The 21,305-nt window shown below is 45.2% G+C and overlaps 1 protein-coding gene across 6 annotated transcripts in view; it reads right to left on the reverse strand.

The window, feature by feature from the left end:
- Positions 1-21,305, reverse strand: part of LOC128691998 (anoctamin-7-like) — a 639,071-nt gene that overhangs the window by 208,399 nt on the left and 409,367 nt on the right. For 5 of the 6 annotated variants that reach the window (XM_070079874.1, XM_070079896.1, XM_070079890.1 and 2 more), the window contains exons 2-3: positions 20,114-20,369; positions 1,791-2,813 (exon numbers count right to left, since the gene is read on the reverse strand). The exons of the other annotated variant lie outside the window; for it this stretch is intronic. In XM_070079874.1, the coding sequence (XP_069935975.1) occupies positions 1,791-2,483 (693 nt within the window). In that variant the 5' untranslated portion in view covers positions 2,484-2,813; positions 20,114-20,369. The remainder of the gene's footprint in view (positions 1-1,790; positions 2,814-20,113; positions 20,370-21,305) is intronic. 6 annotated transcript variants of the gene reach the window in all.

Genomic DNA, 21,305 nt, shown 5'->3' on the forward strand with positions numbered 1-21,305 from the left:
CTGTAACTACCTCACTGTAAGTACCCCATTGTAGGTACCCCTCTGTAGGTACCCCCACTGTAACTATCCCACTGTAACTACCCCACTGTAGGTACTCCACTGTAGGTACCCCACTGTAACTACCCCACTGTAACTAACCCACTGTAGGTACCCCACTGCAGCTACCCCACTGTAGGTACCCCACTGTAACTACTCTACTGTAGGTACCCCACTGTAACTACCCCACTGTAGGTACCCCACTGTAACTACCCCACTGTAGGTACCCCACTGTAGGTACCCCCAATGTAACTACCTCACTGTAACTACCCCACTGTAGGTGCCCCACTGTAGGTACCCCACTGTAGGTACCCCACTGTGGGTACCTCACTGTGGGTACCTCACTGTGGGTACCTCGCTGTGGGTACCTCGCTGTGGGTACCTCGCTGTGGGTACCTCGCTGTGGGTACCTCGCTGTGGGTACCTCACTGTGGGTACCTCACTGTGGGTACCTCACTGTAGCTACCCCACTGTAACTACCCCACTGTAGGTGCCCCACTGCAGCTACCCCACTGTAGGTACCCCACCGTAGGTACCCCACTGTAACTACTCCACTGTAGGTACCCCACTGTAACTACCCCACTGTAGGTACCCCACTGTAACTACCCCACTGTAGGTACCCCACTGTAGGTACCCCCAATGTAACTACCTCACTGTAACTACCCCACTGTAGGTGCCCCACTGTAGGTACCCCACTGTAGGTACCCCACTGTAGCTACCCCACTGTAACTACCCCACTGTAGGTACCCCACTGTAGGTACCTCACTGTAGGTACCTCACTGTAGCTACCCCACTGTAGGTACCCCACTGTAGGTACCCCACTGTAGGTACCCCACTGTAGCTACCCCACTGTAACTACCCCACTGTAGGTACCCCACTGTAGGTACCCCACTGTAGCTACCCCACTGTAACTACCCCACTGTAGGTACCCCACTGTAGGTACCCCACTGTAGGTACCCCACTGTAGCTACCCCACTGTAGGTACCCCACTGTAGGTACCCCACTGTAGGTACCCCACTGTAGCTACCCCACTGTAACTACCCCACTGTAGGTACCCCACTGCAGCTACCTGTTGTCCCACTATAAACACACACACATCCTGAAGTAATCCATCAACCTCCTATTTACTTACACTCTATATCTTATCTTGTATTCTTATATATCAACTTTAGTTTGAAGAACGTATTACCTATTACCTTACTTCTTTTCGAACATAATTCAGTTAAATTATTCTCTTACTATAACCTATTTCGCTACGTCTCTAACTCTTACTCTCTCTCAAATATACCCTACTTAACACTATTTACTCCTCTCAACTGCAATTTTCACTTCTCCTTGTGCTTTGTTTTGCTTAGAGTTAAGACAGCCAATCTCTTTTAATTCATAACTGTCACAATTAATTTTGTGTGCATCCATGCTGCAGCCGCGCATGTTCAAATATGCCAACTTTAAAATTTCCTGCCTTTCGATTTAGTAATTAATGCTGGAGAAAGGAATGGTTACTATACAGGAGAAATATCTATAATATTTATGCTAAAAGAAAAGATGAGGAAGGGGGTGCCAGGCCACTCTCGAGGGAGTGACTCTCACACCTCACCACCATAGTAAGATGACTTAGCATTGGGATTAAGGCAGGGAAAAGGGAGAGGGGCAAGCCAGGTGAATGGGAGAGAGGTAGCGGAGAGAGAGGAAGGGAAAAGCAAGTGAAGGAAGGAAGATGAAAGGGAGAGATGCATTGAAAGAACTATGCTCACCTGAGGATGTCTGGCAGCCTCCAGGTAATCTCTGGCGTCATTCCACAGTTCCTTGAGTACAGCGCCGCTGAGCTCAGCCCACCCTGGTCCCTCACTCCTCCCCTCCCAGTCCTCGCCCTCTGCTGACCCCGCCCACTGGCGAGCGTCAGCCCACCCCGCCCACTCGCCCTGCGGGGTGTCCGCCCTGCTGCTGGCAGCTGTGGTGCTGGTGGGTTCCACATTTTCCTCTTTCTTCCGGTATCCCAAGAATGTTACACGTTCCTCGTGTTCAAGGAAGCTCCGCTTCCTCCTAGTTCTTCCTGCTTTTTCCTGGAGTCCTGAGAAGTCTATCCTCTCGTCTTCTTCTTCGGAGGAGGAGTTTACTGCTTGTCCCCCTTCTGAGGGTCCGGCCTTTCTTGAGCTCTCAGAAAAACTCTCTTTCCTATCCGGCTGCACCGCTGTTTCTACCGTATGGCTAACACTCAGCCGTTCTCTCTGTCCTGAAGACTCACTTGTGGCATCCCCCGCTGCCTTCGACACTGCCGTCTTCTGGTGGTCCGGAGGTGTGGTCCCGTGGCCTAAGTTGTCCAGGTGTCCCGGATGGTCACCCCTACCTCCCGGGTGGCCACTGCTGCCCGGCCCACAGATGTCACCTGCTTTCCCCTGCTTCAAGCACCTCTTGGAAGCGTCCTGCTTCTCATTAAGAGACGCCATTCCTGCCACTTACCGATGTAACAACAGGTAAAGTGTAGTCATTAGTCTGTCTCAGGACTGTTTCTTACCCATTATTACCGAAATTATTTAGCGAGTCTGTCTAATTAGTCTGTGTTGCCTATATCCCATGATTTCATCTATTATTTCGTGTTTCATTTCACGTAGGCTTCAGCCTCCTTTAAATTCTTCATTTCATTCCATTTTCTTGATTTCCGCAACGTTCGCTTTACTGTCTTCTACGTCAATGTTTGTCTTTATTTCAGTGTTTTCTTTACGTGTTTATCCATGAATCACTATTTTTTTATTTTTCTTTTTTTTTACAAATCTGACCTGTTGAATCGAATTTCTATTACACTTATTCATGGCATAAATGTAGAGCATATTTCAGTTATAATAAATGTCGCATATAAAGTTAATCCGTATTTATTCTTGAGGAATCATGACAGAGTTTCCAGTCGCAGTTCGACTGCACGAAACTGTAGTTTCCAGTCGCAGTTCGACTGCACGAAACTGTAGTTTCCAGTCGCAGTTCGACTGCACGAAACTGTAGTTTCCAGTCGCAGTTCGACTGCACGAAACTGTAGTTTCCAGTCGCAGTTCGACTGCACGAAACTGTAGTTTCCAGTCGCAGTTCGACTGCACGAAACTGTAGTTTCCAGTCGCAGTGCGGCTGCACGAAACTGTAGTTTCCAGTCGCAGTGCGGCTGCACGAAACTGTAGTTTCCAGTCGCAGTTCGACTGCACGAAACTGTAGTTTCCAGTCGCAGTTCGACTGCACGAAACTGTAGTTTCCAGTCGCAGTTCGACTGCACGAAACTGTAGTTTCCAGTCGCAGTGCGACTGCACGAAACTGTAGTTTCCAGTCGCAGTGCGACTGCACGAAACTGTAGTTTCCAGTCGCAGTGCGACTAATAACCTTCAGAAAAAACACTGTACATTAAAATATCCTAAAATATAGTCAATGCAAGATTGAAATAACAATAATAATAATAATTATAAAAATAATAATATAATAATAATAATGATATACTACTACTACTACTACTACTACTACTACTAATAATAATAATAATAATAATAATAATAATAACAATAATAATAATAATAATAATAATAATAATAATAATAATAATGATAATAATAATGAATAAATAGAAGAAAAGAAAAAGACGAACAGAAGAAGAAAAAGACGAACAGAAGAAGAAAAAGACGGAGAGAAGAAGAAAGTAGACGACTCGCTACCAAACACCACAAACAATACACCAACTTGTTGTATGCAAGTGTCTGGTGTGTTAAGTCATGATACACTTGTCTTATAGATTAGCAAATGCAAATTGGTGTTCTGGGAAGAAGTAATGTCCTTTGTAGACTAAAATTTTAATTACAGTGGAATTACTGCATGAAAAGTGATTTATTCTCCAGGGAGCAAGTGTGTATGTGTGAGTGTGTGTGTGTGTGTATGTGTGAGTGTGTGTGTGTGTGTATGTGTGAGTGTGTATGAGAGAGTGTATCTGTGTGTTTGTGTGAGTGTGTGTATGTGTGTGTATGTGTGAGTGTGTGTATGTGTGTGTATGTGTGTGTATGTGTGAGTGTGTGTGTGAGTGTATGTGTGAGTGTGTGTGTGTTTGTGTGTATGTGTGAGTGTATGTATGTGTGTGTATGTGTGAGTGTGTGTATGTGTGTGTATGTGTGAGTGTATGTGTGTGTGTGTGTGTATGTGTGTGTATGTGTGAGTGTGTGTGTGAGTGTATGTGTGAGTGTGTGTATGTGTGTGTATGTACTCACCTAATTGTGGTTGCAGGGGTCGAGACTCAGCTCCTGTGTAAAAGTGTGTGTGTGTGTATGTGTGTGTGTATGTGTGTGTGTGTGAGTGTATGTGTGAGTGTGTGTGTGTGTGTGTGTGTATGTGTGAGTGTGTGTGTGTGTTAGTGTGAGAGTGTGTGTGTATGTGTGAGTGTGTGTATGTGTGTGTATGTGTGTGTATGTGTGAGTGTGTGTGTGAGTGTATGTGTGAGTGTGTGTGTGTGTGTGTATGTGTGAGTGTATGTGTGTGTATGTGTGAGTGTGTGTGTGAGTGTATGTGTGAGTGTGTGTGTGTGTGTGTGTGTGTGTATGTGTGAGTGTATGTGTGTGTATGTGTGAGTGTGTGTATGTGTGTGTATGTGTGTGTGTATGTGTGTGTATGTGTGAAAGTGTGTGTGTGTATGTGTGTGTGTATGTGTGAGTGTGTGTGTGAGTGTATGTGTGAGTGTGTGTGTGTATGTGTGAGTGTGTGTAAGTGTGAGAGTGTGTGTGTATGTGTGAGTGTGTGTGTGTGTATGTGTGAGAGAGTGTGTGTGTATGTGTGAGGGTGTGTACTCACCTAATTGTGGTTGCAAGGGTCGAGTCTTAGCTCCTGGCCCCGCCTCTTCACTGGTTGTTACTGGGTCCTCTCTCTCCCCGCTCCATGAGCTTTATCAAACCTCGTCTTAAAACTATGTATGGTTCCTGCCTCCACTACGTCACTTTCAAGACTATTCCACTGCCTGACAACTCTATGACTGAAGAAATACTTCCTAACATCCCTTTGACTCATCCGAGTCTTCAGCTTCCAATTGTGACCTCTTGTTTCTGTGTCCCTTCCCTGGAACATCCTGTCTTTGTCCACCTTGTCTATTCTGCGCAGTATTTTATAAGTCGTTATCATGTCACCCCTGGTCTTTGACTGTTGTCTTCCTCCTAATGTGGCTATGCAGCAGTTTCGGGTCAGACTTGACTTTCGATGCTATGTCGTTTTCGTACTGTCGCTGGGCCTCCCTCCTTATCTGTGCATACTCGTTTTTGGTTCTTCTACTAATATCCTTATTTTCCTGAGTCCTTTGCCTCCTGTACCTTTTCCATTCTATGGTGCACTTAGTTTGTGTGTATGTGTGTGTGTGTGTGTGTGTGTGTGTGTGTGTGTGTGTGTGTGTGTGTGTGTGTGTGTGTGTGTGTGTGTGTGTGTGTGTGTGTGTGTGTGTGTGTGCGTGTGTGTGTGTGTCCACAAAATGTAGACTCTCATGTATATTATTTACATATTTTTTATTAAATTTTAAATAACAGCTGAAGTAAAACAGTTATATTAGATATTACTGATTCTCTTATATATTTAACTACATTGATGAATATGATGTTTTGCGCTAAACTTTCTATGTTGACAGATATGATAATTTTAATTGGCTGTCCCATGTTGCTTATTCACTAGTCTGCTAATTCTGACGCTTTCTGGGATGTGTGAGAAGCTGAGAGAGAATCTCACTGCATTCTTACAGTTGCTGCTTTATTCTCTCTCTCTCTCTCTCTCTCTCTCTCTCTCTCTCTCTCTCTCTCTCTCTCTCTCTCTCTCTCTCTCTCTCTCTCTCTCTCTCTCTCTCTCTCTGGACAACGTCTTGTGGTATAGACGAGGGTTTGTGTTAGTGCATGATCTTATCGGTGATCTGGTCAGACTTATCCTATGTAGAACTATGTTCCCAGAAGTTTATTTAATCTTAGAGATTTCTGTCATTTTGTGGTTGTGTCGTGAGACACTCGGCATGATTCAGGTCTCGAATCTTACTCTCGATGCAAATTTTTATAACCGACATCAACGGTTTGCAACTTGCTATTCTCAGATTTAGTAATTTAATTTTTTTTCACGTTTAATGAAAGACCCATCAATTGTCCCCATTTAGGGACACTGTTTGCAAAGTGGTCGCTGTTCTGTTCATGCAAGATGTGTGTTTATAGTTTGCCTCTGTTTATTTAAATAAGGACATGCTGAATATTGGCAGTCAGTTCCCGTGCTGAGCCTGCCCACACACACACACACACACACACACACACACACACACACACACACACACACACACACACACACACACACACACACACACACACACTACTTATTCTGATATTTTCGGAGGACGATTTAGTGCAGTAATGTGCCATTTGGAAGAGTTTATTACTACAAGTTCAATATTACACAGGATATAAATTAACGTGTTTAAGAGGCCGGTTGAAGTTAATTTAGTCATATCTGATCTATATAATTAATAGACACAAGCCACGCATCAAGCGGTGTGTAGGACACCAATAATTCAGGCAACATTAATCTTTATTGCAAATACTGTTAGCTCGAAGCACAATTTTTGGTTCAGTAAAGTTCTTAACTTGTTACAGTTTGTACTTGTTCTCCCATTCACATACTTATTAAAGCTTTACCTAATAACTGCACTCTTCCAATATCAGTGGTGCTGTTACCGTGAGCTGAGGAGCAGATTCCGTCACGGCTGTTACTAGCTAGACGCAGGATACTAGAAGCGTATCAATAAATTGACACTCTTGTATTCTCTGGTTGGTGTCTGTGCTAATAGATGTCATAACATTTGAAAGAGAGAGAGAGAGAGCGAGCGAGAGAGAGAGAGAGAGAGAGAGAGAGAGAGAGAGAGAGAGAGAGAGAGAGAGAGAGAGAGAGAGAGAGAGAGAGAGAGAGAGAGAGAGAGAGAGAGACAGAGACAGAGAGAGAGACAGAGACAGAGAGAGAGAGTATGAGAGACAGAGACAGTTATTATAGACTGACACCAAGAGATCACAGCAGTACTGAGACCGAACACAAGGACACAATTTGCAGAACAAACTTTTACCAGGACAACGTTTCGCTTTGTGTTGCGCTCTATCAGTCCAGATAAGCCGGACGCAGAGCGAAAAGCTGTCCAAATAAAAATCTTTTACGCATCTTGTGTGTCTGTCTACACACTTCTCCGTATTACGTCACTCGAGCCACAATGGTGAGAAACTCGAGAACTACGCTGCTCAACTTTTTTTTAAAGAATGAAGATGATGGACATCTAAAAAGAAATAACATTAACAAAATATGGAAAACCAAAATTGGAATAAGTAACTGTGATTTTATATAAACTTCTGAAGAACTACTTAGAGGATAAACGAAAGTTTTAGGCATGTTTATACTGACGAGTTAATTAAAAAATGCGAGTTTTAAGTAAAATACGTAAGTCAAAAGAACATAAACTCATGACATCACTACTATGACAGAGAGGAACTCATGACATCACTACTATGACAGAGAGGAACTCATGACATCACTACTATGAGAGGAACTCATGACATCACTACTATGACAGAGAGGAACTAATGACATCACTACTATGACAGAGAGGAACTCATGACATCACTACTATGACAGAGAGGAACTCATGACATCACTACTATGAGAGAGGAACTCATGACATCACTACTATGACAGAGAGGAACTCATGACATCACTACTATGACAGAGAGGAACTCATGACATCATTACTATGACAGAGAGGAACTCATGACATCACTACTATGACAGAGAGGAACTCATGACATCACTACTATGACAGAGAGGAACTCATGACATCACTACTATGACAGAGAGGAACTCATGACATCAATACTATGACAGAGAGGAACTCAAGACATCACTACTATGACAGAGAGGAACTCATGACATCACTACTATGACAGAGAGGAACTCATGACATCACTACTATGACAGAGAGGAACTCATGACATCACTACTATGACAGAGAGGAACTCATGAAATCACTGCTATGACAGAGAGGAACTCATGACATCACTACGACGACAGAAAAGAACTCATGACATCACTACTACGACAGAGGAACTCATGACATAACTACTACGACAGAGAGGAACTCATGACATCACTACTACGACAGAGAGGAACTCATCACATCACTACAACAACAAAGAGAAGATCATGACATCATTACTACAACAAAGACAAGATTATGACATCATTACTACAACAGAGAGAAGATCATGACATCACTACTACAACAAAGACAAGATCATGACATCACTACTACAACAAAGAGAATATCATGACACCACTGCTACAACAGAGAAGATCATGACATCACTACTACAACAAAAATCATGACATCACTACTACAACAAAGATCATGACATCACTACTACAACAGAGATCATGACAATACTACTACAACAAAGAAGATCATGACATCACTACAACAACAAACAAGATCATGACATCACTACTACAACAAAGATCATGACATCACTACTACAACAAAGAAGATCATGACATCACTACTACAACAAAGATCATGACATCACTACTACAACAAAGAAGATTATGACATCACTACTACAACAGAGAAAATCATGACATCACTACTAGAACAAAGATCATGACGTCACTACTACAACAAAGATCATGACATCACTACTACAAAAGAGATCATGACATCACTACTACAACAGAGAAGATCATGACATCACTACGACAACAAAGATCATGACATCACTGCTACAACAAATATCATGACATCACTACTACAACAAAGAAGATCATGACATCACTACTACAACAGAGAAGATCATGACATCACTACTACAACAGAGAAGATCATGACATCACTACTACAACAGAGAAGATCATGACATCACTACTACAACAGAGAAGATCATGACATCACTACTACAACAGAGAAGATCATGCCATCACTACTACAACAAAGATCATGACATCACTACTACAACAAAGAAGATCATGACATCACTACTACAACAGAGAAGATCATGACATCACTACTACAACAGAGATCATGACATCACTACTACAACAAAGATCATGACATCACTGCTACAACAAAGATCATGACATCACTACTACAACAGAGAAGATCATGACATCACTACTACAACAGAGAAGATCATGACATCACTACTACAACAGAGAAGATCATGACATCACTGCTACAACAAAGATCATGACATCACTACTACAACAGAGAAGATCATGACATCACTACTACAACAGAGAAGATCATGGCATCACTACTACAACAAAAATCATGACATCACTACTACAACAAAGATCATGACATCACTACTACAACAGAGATCATGACATCACTACTACAACAGAAAAGATCATGACATCACTACTAGAACAAAGATCATGACATCACTACTAGAACAAAGATCATGACATCACTACTACAACAGAGATCATGACATCACTACTACAACAGAGAAGATCATGACATCACTACTAGAACAAAGAACATCATGACATCACTACTACAACAAAGATCATGACGTCACTACTAGAAAAAAGATCATGACATCACTACTAGAACAAAGATCATGACATCACTACTAGAACAAAGATCATGGCATCACTACTACAACAGAGATCATGACATCACTACTACAACAGAGAAGATCATGACATCACTACTAGAACAAAGAACATCATGACATCACTACTACAACAAAGATCATGACGTCACTACTAGAAAAAAGATCATGACATCACTACTAGAACAAAGAATATCATGACATCACTACTACAACAAAGATCATGACATCACTACTACAACAGAGAAGATCATGACATCACTACTACAACAAAGATAATGACATCACTACTACAGCAAAGATCATGACATCACTACTACAACAGAGATCATGACATCACTACTACAACAGAGAAGATCATGACATCACTACTACAACAAAGATCATGACATCACTACAACAACAGATCATGACATCACTACGACAACAGAGATCATGACATCACTACTACAACAGAGATCATGACATCACTACTACAACAAAGATCATGACATCACTACTACAACAAAGAAGATCATGACATCACTACTACAACAGAGAAGATCATGACATCACTACTACAACAAAGAAGATCATGACATCACTACTACAACAGAGAAAATCATGACATCACTACTACAACAGAGATCATGACATCACTACTACAACAAAGATCATGACATCACTACTACAACAAAGATCATGACATCACTACTACAACAAACAAGGTCATGACATCACTACTACAACAAAGAAGACTATGATATCACTACTACAACAAAGATCATGACATCATTACTACAACAAAGAAGATCATGACATCACTACCACAACAGAGAAGATCATGGCATCACTACTACAACAAACAAGATCATGACATCAGTACTACCACAAAGAAGATCATGACATCACTATAACAACAAAGAAAATCATGACATCACTACTACAACAGAGAGGATCATGACATCGCTACAACAGAAGTCATGACATCACTAGTAAAACATAGAAGATCATGACATCACTACTACAACAGAGAAGATCATGACATCACTACTACAACAGAGAAGATCATGACATCACTACTACGACAGAGAAGATCATGACATCACTACTACAACAGAGAAGATCATGACATCATTACTACAACAAAGATCATGACATCACTACTACAATAGAGAAGATCATGACATCACTACTACAACAGAGAAGATCATGACATCACTACTACGACAGAGAAGATTATGACATCACTACTACAACAAAGAAGATCATGACATCACTACTACAACAGAGATCATGACATCACTACTACAACAGAGAAGATCATGACATCACTACTACGACAGAGAAGATCATGACATCACTACTACAACAGAGAAGATCATGACATCACTACTAAAACAAAGATCATGACATCACTACTACAACAAAGATCATCACATCATTACTACAACAAAGAAGATCATGACATCACTACTACGACAGAGAAGATCATGACATCACTACTACAACAGAGAAGATCATGACATCACTACTACGACAGAGAAGATCATGACATCACTACTACAACAAAGAAGATCATGACATCACTACTACAACAGAGATCATGACATCACTACTACAACAGAGAAGATCATGACATCACTACTACGACAGAGAAGATCATGACATCACTACTACAACAGAGAAGATCATGACATCACTACTACAACAGTGAAGATCATGACATCACTACTACAACAAAGAAGATCATGACATCACTACTACAACAGAGAAGATCATGACATCACTACTACAACAGAGAAGATCATGACATCACTACTACAACAGAGAAGATCATGACATCACTACTACAACAGAGAAGATCATGACATCACTACTACAACAGTGAAGATCATGACATCACTACTACAACAAAGAAGATCATGACATCACTACTACAACAGAGAAGATCATGACATCACTACTACAACAGAGAAGATCATGACATCACTACTACAACAGTGAAGATCATGCCATCACTACTACTACGGAGAAGATCATGACATCACTACTATATCAGAGAAGATCATGACATCACTACTACATCAGAGAAGATCATGACATCACTACTACAACAAGCGTCAACTGCGAACTAAGAACACGAAGGTTCAGTTGTAATCTAAGAACATATTGTGAGAAGTATATTACCAAATAATTTTTGGCAGAGTGGTAGAGTGCTGCAGTGGTAGAGTGCTGCAGTGGTAGAGTGCTGCAGTGGCAGAGTGCTGCAGTGGTAGAGTGCTGCAGTGGTAGAGTGCTGCAGTGGTAGAGTGCTGCAGTGGTAGAGTGCTGCAGTGGTAGAGTCCTGCAGTGGCAGAGTGCTGCAGTGGTTGAGTGCTACAGTGGTAGAGTGCTGCAGTGGTAGAGTGCTTCAGTGGTAGAGTGCTGCAGTGGTATAGAACTGGAGTGGAAGAGTGCTACAGTGGTAGAGTTCTGCAGTGGTAGAGTGCTGCAGTGGTAGAGTACTGGAGTGGAAGAGTACTGCAGTGGTAGAGTGCTGCAGTGGTAGAGTGCTGCAGTGGCAGAGTGCTGCAGTGGTAGAGTGCTGCAGTGGTAGAGTGCTGCAGTGGTAGAGTGCTGCAGTGGTAGAGTGCTGCAGTGGTAGAGTGCTGCAGTGGTAGAGTCCTGCAGTGGCAGAGTGCTGCAGTGGTTGAGTGCTACAGTGGTAGAGTGCTGCAGTGGTAGAGTGCTTCAGTGGTAGAGTGCTGCAGTGGTATAGAACTGGAGTGGAAGAGTGCTACAGTGGTAGAGTTCTGCAGTGGTAGAGTGCTGCAGTGGTAGAGTACTGGAGTGGAAGAGTACTGCAGTGGTAGAGTGCTGCAGTGGTGGAGTGCTGCAGTGGTAGATTGCTACAGTGATTGAGTGTTAGACTGCTACAGTAGTAGAGTGCTTGAGTGGTGGAGTACTGGAGTGGTAGAGTGCTACAGTGGTAGTGCTGCAGTGGTAGAGTGCTGCAGTGGTAGAGTGCTGGAGTGGTAGAGTGCTGAAATGGTAGAGTGCTGCAGTGGTAGAGTGCTGCAGTGGTAGTGCTGCAGTGGTAGAGTGCTGCAGTGGTAGAGTGCATGAGTAGTAGAGTGCTGGAGTGTCAGAGTGCTGGAGTGGTAGATTGCTACAGTGATTGAGTGTTAGACTGCTACAGTAGTAGAGTGCTTGAGTGGTGGAGTACTGGAGTGGTAGAGTGCTACAGTGGTAGTGCTGCAGTGGTAGAGTGCTGCAGTGGTAGAGTGCTAGAGTGGTAGAGTGCTGCAATTGTAGAGTGCTGAAATGGTAGAGTGCTACAGTGGTTGAGTGCTGGAGTGGTAGAGTGCATGAGTAGTAGAGTGCTGGAGTGGAAGAGTGCTGGAGTGGTAGAGTGCTGCAGTGGTAGAGTGCTGAAGTGGTAGAGTGCTGCAGTAGTAGAGTGCTGGAGTAGTAGAGTGCTGAAATGGTAGAGTGCTGCAGTGGTAAAGTGCATGAGTAGAAGAGTGCTGGAGTGGTAGAGTGCTGGAGAGGTAGAGTTCTACAGTGGTAGAGTGCTGCAGTGGTAGAGTGCTGCAGTGGTAGAGTGCTGGAATGGTTGAGTGCTACAGTGGTAGAGTGCTGCAGTGGTAGAGTCCATGAGTAGTAGAGTGCTGGAGTGGTAGAGTACAGGAGCGGTAGAGTGCTACTGTGGTAGAGTGTTAGAGTGGTAGAGTGCTACAGTGGTAGAGCGTTAGAGTGGTAGAGTGCTGGAGTGGTAGAGTGCTTGAGTGGTAGAGTGCTTGAGTGGTAGAGTGCTGCAGTGGTAGAGTGCTGCTGTGGTAGAGTGCTGGAGTGGTAGATTGCTGGAGTGGTAGAGTGCTGGAATGGTAGATTGCTGCAGTGGTAGAGTGCTAGAGTGGTAGAGTCCTGCAGTGGTAGAGTGCTGCAGTGGTAGAGTGCTGCAGTGGTAGAGTCCTGCAGTGGTAGAGTGCTGCAGTGGTAGAGTGCTAGAGTGGCAGAGTGCAGGAGTGGTAGAGTGTAGCAGTGGCAGAGTACTGCAGTGGTAGAGTGATGCAGTGGTAAAGTGCTGGAGTGGTAGAGTGCTGCAGTGGTAGAGTGCTACAGTGGTAGAGTGCTGGAGAGGTAGAGTGTTGCAGTGGTAGAGTGCTAGAGTGGTAGAGTGCTGGAGTGGTAGAGTGCTGCAATGATAGAGTGCTAGAGTGGAAGCGTGCTTGAGTGGTAGAGTGTTGCAGTGGTAGAGTATTGCAGTGGTAGAGTGATGCAGTGGTAGAGTACTGCAGAGGAAGAGTGCTGGAGTGGTAGAGTGATGCAGTGGTAGAATGCTAGAGTGGTAGAGTGCTGGAGTGGTAAAGCGCTGCAGTGGTAGAGCACTGCAGTGGTAGAGTGCTGGAGTGGTAGAGTGATGGAAGTGGTAGAGTGCTAGAGTGGTAGAGTGCTGGAGTGGTAGTGTTGCAGTGGTAGAGTACTGCAGTGGAAGAGTGCTGGAGTGGTAGAGTGATGCAGTGGTAGAATGCTAGAGTGGTAGAGTGCTGGAGTGGTAGAGTGCTGCAGTGGTAGAGTGCTGCAGTGGTAGAGTGCTACAGTGGTAGAGTGCTGGAGTGGTAAAGCCCTGCAGTGGTAGAGCACTGCAGTGGTAGAGTGCTGGAGTGGTAAAGCCCTGCAGTGGTAGAGCACTGCAGTGGTAGAGTGCTGGAGTGGTAGAGTGATGGAAATGGTAGAGTGCTAGAGTGGTAGAGTGCTGGAGTGGTAGAGTGTTGCAGTGGTAGAGTACTGCAGTGGAAGAGTGCTGGAGTGGTAGATTGATGCAGTGGTAGAATGCTAGAGTGGTAGAGTGCTGGAGTGGTAGAGTGCTGCAGTGGTAGAGTGTTACAGTGGTAGAGTGCTGGAGTGGTAAAGCGCTGCAGTGGTAAAGCACTGCAGTGGTAGAGTGCTGGAGTGGTGGAGTGATGGAAGTGGTAGAGTGCTAGAGTGGTAGAGTGCTGGAGTGGTAGAGTGTTGCAGTGGTAGAGTGCTACAGTGGTAGAGTGCTGGAGTGGTAGAGTGGTGCAGAGGTAGAGTGATTGAGTAGTAGAGTGCTAGAGTGGTTAGAGTGCTGCAGTGGTAGAGTACTGCAGTGGTAGAGTGCTTGTGTAGTAGAGTACTAGAGTGGTAGAGTGCTGCAGTGGTAGAGTGCTTGAATAGTAGAGTGCTGGAGTGGCAGATTGCTGCAGTGGTAGAGTGGTGCAGTGGTAGAGTGGTGCAGTGGTAGAGTGCTGCAGTGGTAGAGAGGTGCAGTGGTAGAGTGATGGAATGGCAGATTGCTGCAGTGGTAGAGTGCTGTAGTGGTAGAGTGCTAGAGTGGTAGAGTGCTGGAGTGGGAGACTGCTGCAGTTGTAGAGCGCTACAGTGGTCGAGTGCTAGAGTGGTAGAGTGGTGCAGTGGTGGAGTGCTTGAGTAGTAGAGTGCTAGAGTGGTCGAGTGGTGCAGTGGTAGAGTTGTGCAATGGTAGAGTACTGCAGTGGAAGAGTGCTAGAGTCGTACAGTGCTGAAGTGGCAGAGTGCTGCAGTGGTAGAGTGATGCAGTGGTAGAGTGATGCAGTGGTAGAGTGCTTGAGAAGTAGAATGCAAGAGTGGTATAGTGCTGGAGTGTTATAGTGCTGCAGTGGCAGAGTGCTGCAGTGGTAGAGTGCTGGAGTGGCAGAGTGCTGCAGTGGTAGAGTGATGCAGTGGTAGAGTGCTTGAGAAGTAGAATGCAAGAGTGGTATAGTGCTGGAGTGGTAGAGTGCTGCAATGGTAGAGTGCTAGAGTGTTGGAGTGCTGGAGGGGTAGAGTGATGCAGTGGTAGAGTGCTTGAGTAGTAGAGTGCTTGAGTGGTAGAGACCTGCAGTGGTAGAGTATTAGAGTGATAGAGTACTGGAGTGGTAGAGTGCTGTAGTGGTAGAGTGCTGCAGTGGTAGAGTTATGCAGTGATAGAGTGATGCAGTGGTAGAGTGCTGTGGTGGTAGAGTGTTGGAGTGGAAGAGTGCTACAGTGGTAGAGTGCTGTAGTGGTAGAGTGCTGGAATGGTAGAGTCCTACAGTCGTAGAGTGCTGGAGTGCAAAAGTTCTACAGTGGTAGAGTGCTGGAGTGGTAGAGTGCTGGAGTGGTAGAGTGCTGGAGTGCTAGAGTGCTACAATGGTAGAGTGCTGGAGTGGCAGAGTGCTGGAGTGGAAAAGTGCTACAGTGGTAGAGTGCTGGAGTGCAAAAGTTCTACAGTGGTAGAGTGCTGGAGTGGTAGAGTGCTGGAGTGCTAGAGTGCTACAATGGTAGAGTGCTGGAGTGGCAGAGTGCTGGAATGGTAGAGTCCTACAGTCGTAGAGTGCTGCAGTGGTAGAGTGCATGAGTAGTAGAGTGCTGGAGTGTCAGAGTGCTGGAGTGGTAGAGTGCTATAGTGATAGAGTATTAGAGTGCTGGAGTGGTGGAGTACTGGAGTGGTAGAGTGCTACAGTGGTAGTGCTGCAGTGGTAGAGTGCTGCAGTGGTAGAGTGCTGCAGTGGTAGAGTGCTGAAATGGTAGAGTGCTGCAGTGGTAGAGTGCTGCAGTGGTAGTGTTACAGTGGTAGAGTGCTGTAATTATAGAGTGCTGAAATGGTAGAGTGCTACAGTGGTTGAGTGCTGGTGTGGTAGAGTGCATGAGTAGTAGAGTGCTGGAGTGGTAGAGTGCTGGAGTGGTAGAGTGCTGCAGTGGTAGAGTGCTGCAGTGGTAGAGTGCTGCAGTGGTAGAGTGCTGGAGTGGTAGAGTGCTGAAATGGTAGAGTGATGCAGTGGTAAAGTGCATGAGTAGTAGAGTGCTGGGTGGTAGAGTGCTTCAGTGGTAGAGTGCTGCAGTGGTAGAGTGCTGGAATGGTTGAGTGCTACAGTGGTAGAGTGCTGGAATGGTTGAGTGCTACAGTGGTAGAGTGCTGGAGTGGTAGAGTACTGGAGTGGTAGATTGCTATAGTGGTAGAGTGTTAGAGTGGTAGAGTGTTAGAGTGGTAGAGTGCTACAGTGGTAGAGTGTTAGAGTGGTAGAGTGCTGGAGTATTAGAGTGCTTGAGTAGTATAGTGATGCAGTGGTAGAGTGCTGCTGTGGTAGAGTGCTGGAGTGGTAAAATGCTGGAGTGGTAGGGTGCTGGAATGGTAGATTGCTGCAGTGCTGGAGTGTTAGAGTGGTAGAGTGCTGGAGTGGTAGAGTGTTAGAGTGGTAGAGTGCTGGAGTGGTAGAGTGCCGTAGTGGTAGAGTGCTGGAATGGTGGAGTGCTGGAGAGGTTAGAGTGCTGCAGTGGTAGAGTGCTGCATTGGTAGAGTGATTTAGTGGTAGAGTGCTAGAGTGGCAGAGTGCTGGAGTGGTAGAGTGTTGCAGTGGTAGAGTACTGCAGTGGTAGAGTGATGCAGTGGTAGAGTGCTGGAGTGGTAGAGTGCTTGAGTTGTAGAGTGCTGCAGTGGTAGAGTGCTGCAGTGGTAGAGTATTGCAGTGGTAGAGTGATGCAGTGGTAGAGTGCTGGAGTGGTAGACTGCTGCAGTGGTAAAGTGTTGCAGTGTAGAGTACTGCAGTGGAAGAGTGCTGGAGTGGTAGAGTGATGCAGTGGTAGAGTGCTAGAGTGGCAGAGTGCTGGAGTGGTAGAGTGCTGCAGTGGTAGAGTGCTGCAGTGGTAGAGTGCTGGAGTGGTAAAGCGCTGCAGTGGTAGAGCACTGCAGTGGTAGAGTGCTGGAGTGGTAGAGTGATTGAAGTGGCAGAGTGCTAGAGTGGTAGAGTGCTGGAGTGGTAGAGTGTTGCAGTGGTAGAGTGCTACAGTGGTAGAGTGCTGGAGTGGTAGAGTGCTGCAGAGGTAGAGTGCTTGAGCAGTAGAGTGCTAGAGTGGTAGAGTGCTGCAGTGGTAGAGTGCTGCAGTGGTAGAGTGCTGTAATGGCAGAGTGCTTGAGTAGTAGAGTGCTAGAGTGGTAGAGTGCTGCAGTGGTAGAGTGGTGCAGTGGTAGAGTGTTAGAGTGGTAGATTGCTGCAGTGGTAGAGTGCTGCACTGGTAGAGTGCTGCAGTGGTAGAGAGGTGCAGTGGTAGAGTGATGCAGTGTCAGAGTGCTGTAGTGGTAGAGTACTAGAGTGGTAGAGTGCTGGAGTGGGAGAGTGCTGCAGTTGTAGCGTGCTACAGTGGTCGAGTGCTAGAGTGGTAGAGTGCTGCAGTGGTAGAGTGCTTGCGTAGTAGAGTGCTAGAGTGGTAGAGTGGTGCAGTGGTAGAGTGGTGCAGTGGTAGAGTACTGCAGTGGAAGAGTGCTAGAGTCGTACAGTGCTGAAGTGGTAGAGTGCTGGAGTGGCAGAGTGCTGGAGTGATGCAGTGGTAGAGTGCTTGAGAAGTAGAATGCTAGAGTGGTAGAGTGCTGGAGTGGTAGAGTACTGCAATGGTAGAGTGCTAGAGTGGTGGAGTGCTGGAGGGGTAGAGTGCTGCAGTGTTAGAGTGGTTGAGTAGTAGAGTGCTGCAGTGTTAGAGTGGTTGAGTAGTAGAGTGCTGCAGTGGTAAAGTGCTGCAGTGGTAGAGTGCTTGAGTAGAAGAGTGCTGGAGTGGTAGAGTCCTGCAGTGGTAGAGTATTAGAGTGATAGAGTATTGGAGTGGTAGAGTGCTGTAGTGGTAGAGTGCTGCAGTGTAGAATTATGCAGTGATAGAGTGATGCAGTGGTAGAGTACTGCAGTGGTAGAGTGCTGCAGTGGTAAGGTGCTAGAGTTTTAGAATGCTAAAGTAGTAGAGTGCTGCAGGGGTATAGTGCTGGAGTAGCAGAGTGCTGCAGTGGTAGAGTGATGCAGTGGTAGATTGCTGGAGTGGTAGAATGCTGCACTGGTAGAGTGTTGCAGTTGTAGATTGCTGGAGTGATAGAGTGATGTAGTGGTAGAGTGCTGCAGTGGAAGAGTGCTGCAGTGGTAGAGTGCTGCAGTGGTAGAGTGCTGCAGTGGTACAGTGCTGTAGTGGTACAGTGCTGCAGTGGTAGAGTGCTGCAGTGATAAGAGTCCTTGAGTAGTAGAGTGCTGGATTTGTAGAGTGCTTGAGTGGTAGAGTGCTGGAGTGGTAGAGTGTTGGAATGCTAGAGTGCACCAGTGGTAGAGTGATGCAGTGGTAGAGTGTTGGAATGCTAGAGTGCACCAGTGGTAGAGTGATGCAGTGGTAGAGTGATGCAGTGGTAGAGTGATGCAGTTGTAAAGTGATGCAGTGGTAGAGTGATGCAGTGGTAGAGTGATGCAGTGGTAAAGTGATGCAGTGGTAGAGTGATGCAGTGGTAGAGTGATGCAGTGGTAGAGTGATGCAGTGGTAGAGTGATGCAGTGGTAGAGTGATGCAGTGGTAAAGTGATGCAGTGGTAGAGTGATGCAGTGGTAGAGTGATGCAGTGGTAGAGTGATGCAGTGGTAAAGTGATGCAGTGGTAAAGTGATGCAGTGGTAGAATCATGCAGTGGTAGAGTGATGCAGTGGTAGAGTGTTGGAGTGCTAGAGTGCACCAGTTGTAGAGTGATGCAGTGGTAAATTGATGCAGTGATTGAGTGATGCAGTGGTAAAGTGCAGCAGTGGTAGAGTGATGCAGTGGTAGAGTGATGCAGTGGTAGAGTGTTGGAGTGGCAGAGTGCAGCAGTGATGGAGTGATGCTAGCTGGTCCAGTGGCTAACGCGACGGTCTGGAGTTTTGAGACTCTGACCGCGGGTTCAAATCCCTCCCCGTGGTATGGTTTGTTTGCAATCGTGTCATTACGATTTCGTGAGTCATGCAGTGGTAGAGTGATGCAGTGGTAGAGTGATGCAGTGGTAGAGTGATGCAGTGGTAGAGTGATGCAGTGGTAGAGTGATGCAGTGGTAAAGTGATGCAGTGGTAGAGTGATGCAGTGGAAGAGTGCAGCAGTGGTAGAGTGCAGCAGTGGTAAAATGATGCATTGGTAGAGTGATGCAGTGGTAGAGTGTTGGAGTGCTAGAGTGCTGCAAACACTGAAGGTGGAACACCAAGAGCATAGTTCTGCTCCTACAGCTACAAACACTGATAACGGTGTACAACGAACATATTTCTGCTCGTGTACTACAAGCACTGAAGACGGAACACCGCGAGCACGGCTCTACTAGAGAACACAAAGTCACAATACCGTGACTGGAACAATACATAAATAACCCGCACATAGGAGAGAGAGGACCTTACAACGTTTCGGTCTGACTTGGATCATTTACAGAGTCGGACCGAAACGTCGCCGTAAGCTTTTCTCTCTCCTATATGCGTGTCATCTGTGTATTGTTCTGCTGGTCTCTAGACACGCTGACGGTGAGACACTGCGAGTATAGTTCTGCTAATCTCTACAAACACACAAGGTGGGACACCACGAGCATAGTTCTGCTCGTGTACTACAAACACTGAGAACGGAACACCACGAGCACTGCTTTCCTTGAATAACTACACACAACAAAGATACCACGAGTAATCCTCCGCTGGTGTAACCACCAGCAGGTATTAATTACATACCGAACCGCGAGAGACGAAGCTGGTGAGATGCATCTCCAAAGAGACATCAGTATTTTATCTGATTTACTAGTGAAGAATTTAATGTAATGCTGTGTGCGGGCGTCCCAGGTCCCCGGAAGCTACACTGAAGTAACTTTCAATATTTTTAGGGATTTGATTGGATCAGCTGGGTTAGGTTAATTGGGTTAATTAGGTTGTGGTGCGGCAATCTCAGCAACGTCGCCTCACTCAGACCAGTTCCCAGGACTCAGCAACACTGAAGCAAAAATGTTGAATTAAGAACAAATATGATAAATCTGTAATCCAATTAGGAAAGATGGGAAGAACTATTGATTGATCTAGGTAGAATTAAAATTTAAAGTAGTTAAGTGAGTTTAGGAAAATAATAAGGATCAAACAGGAGAATAAAGAATTAAATAGTTGTTGATGCAATAATCACGATAACAGATAAGTCAGAGAACTTCCTAAATCAGTTGTTCTTAACCTGGGGATACTAGGCCCCTGAGGGTAAGTATTCCCAGGTTGAGGGGTATTACGACCTGTTTCTGGGGCTAATGAGCTGGAAGAAATCTTTCTGAATGCATTTTTCACCATTCAAACATTTTTGTGTCTCTTTCACCGAAATATACCAAAGAAAAAATTATTATATATTTTCTCTACTTGTCAATTCACTCTCAGTGTCGTAAAGCAAATTTTTTTTTTCAAACCGGGGAACAGGTGGGGTTTCAAACCATGTGTTCATATCCCACCCGTTCCCTGGTTTGTTTGCATTAGTGTTACGATTTCGTGAGGCATCATTTCTGTTGTCAGCTGTGCGGAGAAACCTACAAGAATGTGACAGATACCGACTGGAGTAATGATGGATGAGACAGGTAGTAAGAGGTTGTATCTTGCAGCAAGGCAATATCTGACCTGACTTTGTGGAGAGAGAGAGAGAGAGAGAGAGAGAGAGAGAGAGAGAGAGAGAGAGAGAGAGAGAGAGAGAGAGAGAGAGAGAGAGAGAGAGAGAGAGAGAGACAGACAGACAGACAGACAAAGACAGAGACAGAGAGAGAGAGAGAGAGAGAGAGAGAGAGAGAGAGAGAGAGAGAGATGGAGAGAGACAGAGAGAGAGAGAGAGAGAGAGAGAGAGAGAGAGTTACCTACACTTGGATCCACTTCGAGGACAGCGTGAAACAAGCTTTTATGCCAC

This window comes from Cherax quadricarinatus, chromosome 6, assembly GCF_038502225.1.
Source record: "Cherax quadricarinatus isolate ZL_2023a chromosome 6, ASM3850222v1, whole genome shotgun sequence".
In the NCBI taxonomy this organism is placed as follows: domain Eukaryota; kingdom Metazoa; phylum Arthropoda; class Malacostraca; order Decapoda; family Parastacidae; genus Cherax; species Cherax quadricarinatus.